Source organism: Pezoporus wallicus, unplaced genomic scaffold (genome assembly GCF_028554395.1).
Source record: "Pezoporus wallicus isolate ANWC-B61680 ecotype Strahan unplaced genomic scaffold, APGP_CSIRO_Pwel_v1 contig_11304, whole genome shotgun sequence".
NCBI classification, from domain to species: Eukaryota; Metazoa; Chordata; class Aves; order Psittaciformes; family Psittacidae; genus Pezoporus; species Pezoporus wallicus.
The window spans coordinates 174-8419 of record NW_026642106.1 but is presented as its reverse complement, the minus strand read 5'-3'; the positions used below and the strand labels follow the sequence as shown (position 1 = coordinate 8419).

General features: G+C 56.7%; 1 protein-coding gene across 1 annotated transcript; it reads left to right on the top strand.

Annotated features, from left to right (window-relative positions):
- Nucleotides 1-234: 234 nt before the first annotated feature.
- Nucleotides 235-6700, top strand: LOC130608747 (protein capicua homolog; the record flags this gene model as incomplete). The annotated part of the gene is made up of 4 exons (XM_057426951.1): nucleotides 235-429; nucleotides 520-721; nucleotides 811-934; nucleotides 6518-6700. Coding segments are annotated over 4 exons (704 nt in total), but the record flags the coding sequence as incomplete, so codon positions are not given.
- Nucleotides 6701-8246: the final 1546 nt, after the last annotated feature.

Below are 8246 nucleotides of genomic sequence, written 5' to 3'. Positions count from 1 at the left end.
ATAGCGTGTCCCACGCCTGTCATTGTGTGTCCCACGTGTGTTATACCGTGTCATAGCGTGTCCCACGCCTGTCATAGCATGTCATAGCGTGTCCTGTGTGTGTCATAGCGTGTCCCACGCGTGTCCCACGTGTGTCATAGCGTGTCCCACGTGTGTCATAGCGTGTCCCACGTGTGTCATTGTGTGTCCCACGTGTGTTATACCGTGTCATAGCGTGTCCCACGCATTTCATAGCGTGTCCCACGCGTGTCCCACGTGTGTCTTGCCGTGTTCCCGCAGTGTGGACCAACGTGGAGCCTCGCTCCGTGGCCGTGTTCCCCTGGCACTCGCTCGTGCCCTTCCTGGCCCCCTCCCAGCCCGATGTCTCCCCGCAGCCCCCCCAGGGCCACCAGCCTGTCAATCACCCGCCGGCAGCCAATCAGAGCAAAGGTGAGACCCCCCCCCCCCCAATTAACAACACCATTAATTGGAGGGGGGGGGGGGTCTGATCCCCCCTCATCATTCCCCCCCAACCACCAGAGCCCCCCGAATCTGCCGCCATTGCCCCCGAGCTGGGGTCGGGGCTGGAACCGGGGCGTTGTGGGGGGGCCACCCGCCCCCAGAGCCCCCCCCCCGCCGCCCCCCCCGTGGCTCCGCCCCCCGCCGCCCCCCCGGGCCCCGAGGAGGAGCCTCCCCTGCCCCCCCGCCTGGACAGCGAGACCGAGAGCGACCACGATGACGCGTGAGTGGGGGTTTTGGGGGGGGGTTATGGGGTAGGGGGGGGGTTTGACCCCCCCATAACGTGGTTTTGGGGTGTTCCCCCCCCCCCAGGTTCCTGTCGATCGTGGCCCCGGAGCTGCCGCTGCCGCTGGGGCCTGGGAAGCGCCGGACGCAGTCGCTGAGCGCCCTCCCCAAGGACAGGGATGGGGACAAGGAGGGGCGCAGCCCCAGCAAGGTGGGGGCAGAGACAGAGGGGAAACCCCCCCCCCAGCACCCCAAAAACAGCCCTGAGGGGCTCCCTAAAGCACACGGGGACCCCATAGGGAGCACCCAGGGACCATATAGGGAGCCCCTAAAGCACCCAGAGACCCCTTAGGGAGTCCCTAAAGCACCCAGGGACCACTTAGGGAGCCCCTAACGCACCCAGAGACCCCTTAGGGAGTCCCTAAAGCACCCAGGGACCACTTAGGGAGTACCTAAAGCACCCAGAGACCCCTTAGGGAGTCCCTAAAGCACCCAGAGACCCCTTAGGGAGTACCTAAAGCACCCAGAGACCCCTTAGGGAGTCCCTAAAGCACCCAGGGACCCCTTAGGGAGCCCCTAAAGCACCCAGAGACCACTTAGGGAGCCCTCAGAGACCCCTTAGGGAGCCCCTAAAGCACCCAGAGACCCGTTAGGGAGCCACTAAAGCACCCAGAGACCCCTTAGGGAGCCCCTAAAGCACACAGAAACCCCTTAGGGAGTCCTTAAAGCACCCAGGGACCCCTTAGGGAGTCCCTTAAGCACCCAGAGACACCTTAGGGAGTCCCTAAAGCACCCAGAGACCCCTTAGGGAATCCCTAAAGCACACAGGCACCTTTAGGGAGTCCCTAAAGCACACAGGGACCCGTTAGGGAGCCCCTAAGCACCCAGAGACCCCTTAGGAGCCCCTAAAGCACCCAGGGACACCTTAGGGAGTCCCTAAAGCACCCAGAGACTCCATAGGGACCCCCCCCAAAGAACCAAGGAGCCCTCAGGGACCCCTTAGGGAGCCCCTAAAGCACCCAGAAACCCCTTAGGGAGTCCCAAACGCCCTCAGAGACACCTTAGGGAGTCCCAAAAGAACCCAGAGACCCCTTAGGGAGTCCCTAAAGCACCCAGGGGCCCCTTAGGGAACCCCTAGAGCACCCAGGGACCCCTTAGGACCACCCAAAGACCCCTGAGGGAGCCCCCAGAGATGACTTAGGGACCCCTCCAAGCCACCCAATAACCCCTTAGGGACCCCCCAAAGACCCCTTAGGGACCCCCAAAGATCCCCTAGGGGGCCCCCAGACATGCCTTAGGGACCCCCCAAGCCACCCAGAGACCCCTTAGGGGCTCCCCAGAGACCCCGTAGGGACCCCCTAAAAGCATCCAGAGACCCCTTATTGAGCCCCTAAACCCACCAGAGACCCCTTAGGGACCCCACAAACCACCCAGAGACCCCTTTGGGACCCTCCAGAGCATTCAGAGCCCCCCAAGTGATGCCCAGAGACCCTCATAGAGACACCCAGTAGAGACCCCATAGAGAAACCCCATAGAGACACCGTCCATATAGACCCCATAGAGAAACCCCATAGAGACAGCCCCATAGAGACACCGCCCATATAGAGACCCCTATAGAGATAGCTCCCATAGAGACCCCATAGAGAAACCCCATAGAGACAGCCCCATAGAGACACCGCCCATATAGAGACCCCCATAGAGATAGCTCCCATAGAGACCCCATAGAGAAACCCCAGACAGACACCCCATAGAGACCCCATAGACACAGCCCCCATAGTGACCCCATAGAGATACCCCATAGACCCCATAACCCCTGCCCCTTAGAGGGAGCATGCAGGGGGAGGGGCCAATAGGAACTGAGTAGCTGGATGGGGGCGTGGCCACTTGCAGGGGGTGGGGCCAACGGGGACACGCCCACGGAGGGGGTGGAGCCAATGGGAGAGGGAGGGCAGTGGGTGGCCACGCCCATGAAGATGGAGACATCTGATTGGCCACAGCCCCACTGTGGGAGGAGCCAGGAGATGGGGGGTGTGACCCCATGCACTATCGACTGAGTGGGTGGGGTCAGGGTTGGCCACGCCCCCACCCCTTCAATGGGTCTCTATGGGGCAAGGGTGTATCTATGGGTCACAGTGGGTGCTCTATGGGTCAGGGGGTCTCTATGGGTCAGAACCCCCCATTGACCTCAATGTTCTGCAGCAGGACAAGGACCACATCTTCAGTGGGGGCTCTATGGGTCTGGATGTGTCCCTGTGGGTCCAGATGTGTCTCTGGGGGTCTGAATGTGTGTCCATGGATCCAGATGTGTCTCTGTGGGTCTGAATGTGTCTTTATGGGTCTGGTGTGTCTCTGTGGGTCTGAATGTGTCTCTGGGGGTCTGAATGTGTCTCTTATGGGTCTGAATGTGTGTCTGTGCGTCCAGATGTGTCTCTATGGGTCTGAATGCATCTCTTATGGGTCTGAATGTGTGTCTGTGCATCCAGATGTGTCTCTATGGGTCTGAATGCATCTCTTATGGGTCTGAATGTGTGTCTGTGCATCCAGATGTGTCTCTATGGGTCTGAATGCATCTCTTATGGGTCCGAATGTGTGTCTGTGCATCCAGATGTGTCTCTATGGGTCTGAATGCATCTCTTATGGGTCTGGATGTGTCTCTGTGCATCCAGATGTGTCTCTATGGGTCTGAATGTGTCTCTGTGCATCCAGATGTGTCTCTATGGGTCTGAATGCATCTCTTATGGGTCTGGATGTGTCTGTATGCATCCAGGTGTGTCTCTATGGGTCTGAATCCATCTCTGTGCATCCAGATGTGTCTCTGTGCATCCAGCTGTGTTTCTATGGGTCTGAATCCATCTCTGTGCATCCAGCTGTGTCTCTATGGGTCTGAATCCATCTCTGTGCATCCAGATGTGTCTCTATGGGTCTGAATCCATCTCTGTGCATCCAGATGCATCTCTATGGGTCTGAATGCATCTCTGTGCATCCAGATGTGTCTCTATGGGTCTGAATGCGTCTCTATGGGTCCGAATCCATTTCTGTGCATCCAGCTGTGTCTCTGTGCATCCAGATGTGTATGGGTCCAGATGTGTCTCTATGGGTCTGAATGCATCTCTGTGCATCCAGATGTGTCTCTATGGGTCTGAATCCATCTCTGTGTCCAGCTGTGTCTCTATGGGTCTGAATGTGTCTCTATGGGTCCGAATCCATTTCTGTGCATCCAGCTGTGTCTCTGTGCATCCAGATGTGTATGGGTCCAGATGTGTCTCTATGGGTCTGAATGCATCTCTGTGCATCCAGATGTGTCTCTATGGGTCCAGATGTGTCTCTATGGGTCTGAATCCATCTCTGCGTCCAGCTGTGTCTCTGTGGGTCTGAATGTGTCTCTATGGGTCTGAATCCATTTCTGTGCATCCAGATGTGTCTCTATGGGTCTGAATGCATCTCTGTGCATCCAGATGTGTCTCTATGGGTCTGAATCCATCTCTGTGCATCCAGCTGTGTCTCTATGGGTCCAGCTGTATCTCTATGGGTCTGAATCCGTCTCTGTGCATCCAGCTGTGTCTCTATGGGTCCAGATGTGTGTCTGTGGGTCTGAATCCGTCTCTGTGCGCCCAGCTGTGCCTCTGTGCATCCAGATGTGTTTCTATGGGTCCAGATGTGTCTCTATGGGTCTGAATCCATCTCTGTGCACCCAGATGTGTGTCTATGGGTCCGAATGTGTCTCTATGGGTCCAGATGTGTGTCTATGGGTCTGAATCCATCTCTGGGCATCCAGATGCATCTCTATGGGTCCAGATGTGTCTCTATAGGTCTGAATCCATCTCTGTGCATCCAGCTGTGTCTCTATGGGTCTGAATCCATCTCTGTGCACCCAGCTGTGTGTCTATGGGTCCGAATGTGTCTCTATGGGTCCAGATGTGTGTCTATGGGTCTGAATCCATCTCTGTGCATCCAGATGCATCTCTATGAGTCCAGATGTGTCTCTATGGGTCTGAATCCATCTCTGTGCATCCAGCTGTGTCTCTATGGGTCTGAATCCATCTCTGCGTCCAGCTGTGTCTCTGTGGGTCTGAATGTGTCTCTATGGGTCTGAATCCATTTCTGTGCATCCAGATGTGTCTCTATGGGTCTGAATCCATTTCTGTGCATCCAGATGTGTCTCTATGGGTTCGAATCCATTTCTGTGCATCCAGATGTGTCTCTGTGCATCCAGATGTGTATGGGTCCAGATGTGTCTCTATGGGTCTGAATGTGTCTCTATGGGTCCGAATCCATTTCTGTGCATCCAGATGTGTCTATGGGTCTGAATGCATCTCTGTGCATCCAGCTGTGTCTCTATGGGTCTGAATCCATCTCTGTGCATCCAGCTGTGTCTCTATGGGTCTGAATCCATCTCTGTGCATCCAGCTGTGTCTCTATGGGTCTGAATCCATCTCTGTGCATCCAGCTGTGTCTCTATGGGTCTGAATGCATCTCTGTGCATCCAGATGTGTCTCTATGGGTCCAGATGTGTCTCTATGGGTCTGAATCCATCTCTGTGCATCCAGATGTGTCTCTATGGGTCTGAATCCATCTCTGTGCATCCAGATGTGTCTCTATGGGTCTGAATCCATCTCTGTGCACCCAGCTGTGTCTCTATGGGTCCGAATGTGTCTCTATGGGTCCAGATGTGTGTCTATGGGTCTGAATCCATCTCTGTGCGTCCAGATGCATCTCTATGAGTCCAGATGTGTCTCTATGGGTCTGAATCCATCTCTGTGCATCCAGCTGTGTCTCTATGGGTCTGAATCCATCTCTGCGTCCAGCTGTGTCTCTGTGGGTCTGAATGTGTCTCTATGGGTCTGAATCCATTTCTGTGCATCCAGATGTGTCTCTATGGGTCTGAATCCATTTCTGTGCATCCAGATGTGTCTCTATGGGTTCGAATCCATTTCTGTGCATCCAGATGTGTCTCTGTGCATCCAGATGTGTATGGGTCCAGATGTGTCTCTATGGGTCTGAATGTGTCTCTATGGGTCCGAATCCATTTCTGTGCATCCAGATGTGTCTATGGGTCTGAATGCATCTCTGTGCATCCAGATGTGTCTCTATGGGTCTGAATCCATCTCTGTGCATCCAGCTGTGTCTCTATGGGTCTGAATCCATCTCTGTGCATCCAGCTGTGTCTCTATGGGTCTGAATCCATCTCTGTGCATCCAGCTGTGTCTCTATGGGTCTGAATGCATCTCTGTGCATCCAGATGTGTCTCTATGGGTCCAGATGTGTCTCTATGGGTCTGAATCCATTTCTGTGCATCCAGCTGTGTCTCTATGGGTCTGAATCCATCTCTGTGCATCCAGATGTGTCTCTATGGGTCTGAATCCATCTCTGTGCATCCAGATGTGTCTCTATGGGTCTGAATCCATCTCTGTGCACCCAGCTGTGTCTCTATGGGTCTGAATCCATCTCTGTGCACCCAGCTGTGTGTCTATGGGTCCTAATGTGTCTCTATGGGTCTGAATCCATTTCTGTGCATCCAGCTGTGTCTCTATGGGTCTGAATCCATCTCTGTGCATCCAGATGTGTGTCTATGGGTCTGAATCCATCTCTGTGCATCCAGATGTGTGTCTATGGGTCTGAATCCATCTCTGTGCATCCAGATGTGTCTCTATAGGTCTGAATCCATCTCTGTGCACCCAGCTGTGTCTCTATGGGTCTGAATCCATCTCTGTGCACCCAGCTGTGCCTCTCTACCTCCCGCCCTCTCCCTCTGGGCCAGGACTGACACTCCCCCCCCCCTCCCCGCACCCCACAGCGCGACAAGGACCACATCCGGCGCCCCATGAACGCCTTCATGATCTTCAGCAAGCGGCACCGGGCCCTGGTTCACCAGCGCCACCCGAACCAGGACAACCGCACGGTCAGCAAGATCCTGGGCGAGTGGTGGTACGCGCTGGGGCCGCGCGAGAAGCAGCAGTACCACGACCTGGCCTTCCAGGTGCGACGGCGTGGGGCTGGGGGGGGGTTATGGGGGTCCTGGGGGGTTATGGGGGCATGGAGGGGGTTATGGGGTTGTTAAAGGGGTCCTTACGGGGGTTGAAAGGGTCCAGAGGTGATTTGGGGGGGTCATGGGGGTCCTGGGGGGGGTTATGGGGGCATGGAGGGGGTTATGGGGTTGTTAAAGGGGTCCTTACGGGGGTTGAAAGGGTCCAGAGGTGATTTGGGGGGGTCATGGGGGTCCTGGGGGGGGTTATGGGGGGGCCTGGGGGTTGGTTGGGGGTCCTGGATGGGGTTTGGGGGGTCCTGGGGGGGGGTGGGGGGGCCTTGGAGCGGTTTGGGGGTCAGGGGTGGGGTTATGGGGGGGCCTGGTGGGGGTTTGGGGGGTCCTGGGGGGGGGGGTTGGGGGGGTTTGGGGGTTATGGGTGGGGTTTGGGGGGCCTGGAGGGGGGGTTGGGGGTCATGGGTGGGGTTTGGGGGTGTTAAAGGAGTCCTTAAGGGGGTTGAAAGGGTCCAGAGGTGATTGGGGGGGTCCTGAGTGGGGATTGGGGGGTCCTGAGTGGAGTTTGGGGGGGACTGGGGGGGTTATGCCAGGGCCTGAGTGGGGTTATTGGGATCCTGGGTGGGGTTTGGGGGGGGCTGGGTCCCAAGGGGATTGAGGAGCTGGGGGAGACGAAGGAATTGGGGGTCACTGGTGGGGGGGGGGGTCGCTATGGGGGTGGGTCCCTATGGGGTGCTCCTATGGGAAGGGTCCCTACTGTGAGTTTCCTATGGGGGGGTCCCTATGGGGTGCTCCTATGGGGAGGGTCCCTATAGGGGGGTTCCTATGAGGGGTGGTCCCTATGGGGTGCTCCTATGGGGAGGGTCCCTATAGGGGGATTCCTATGGGGTGCTGCTAGGGGGAGGGTTTCTATAGGGGGGTTCCTATTGGGAGGGTTTCTATAGGGGGGTCCCTATGGGGGGGTTCCTATGGGGTGCTCCTATGGGAAGGGTCCCTATAGGGGGGTCCCTATGGGGGGGGGGGTCCCTATAGGGGTATCCCTTTGGATGGGGGGCCCTCTAGGGGGGGTCCTATGGGGGGGAGTCCCTATAGGGGGGTTCCTATGGGGGGTCCATATAGGGGTGTCCCTATAGGGGTGTCCGTATAGAGGTGTCCCTGTGGGAGTGTCCCTATGGGGGTGGGTCCCTATAGGGGAGTCCCTATAGAGGTGTCCCTATAGGGGTGTTCCTATGGGGGGGTGTCCCTATAGGGGTGTCCCTATAGAGGTGTCCCTATAGAGGTGTCCTTATAGATGTGTCCCTATGGGGATGTCCCTATGGGGGTGTCCCTATAGGGGTGTCCCTATAGAGGTGTCCCTATAGGGGTGTCCCTATGAGGGAATCCCTGTGGGGGGGCGTGTCCCTATAAGGGTGTCCCTATGGGGTGTCCCTATAGATGTGTCCCTATAGAGGTGTTCCTATGGGGGTGTCCCTATGGGGGGAGTGTCCCTATAGAGGTGTCCCTATAGATGTGTCCCTGTGGGGGTGTCCCTATAGGGGAGTCCCTA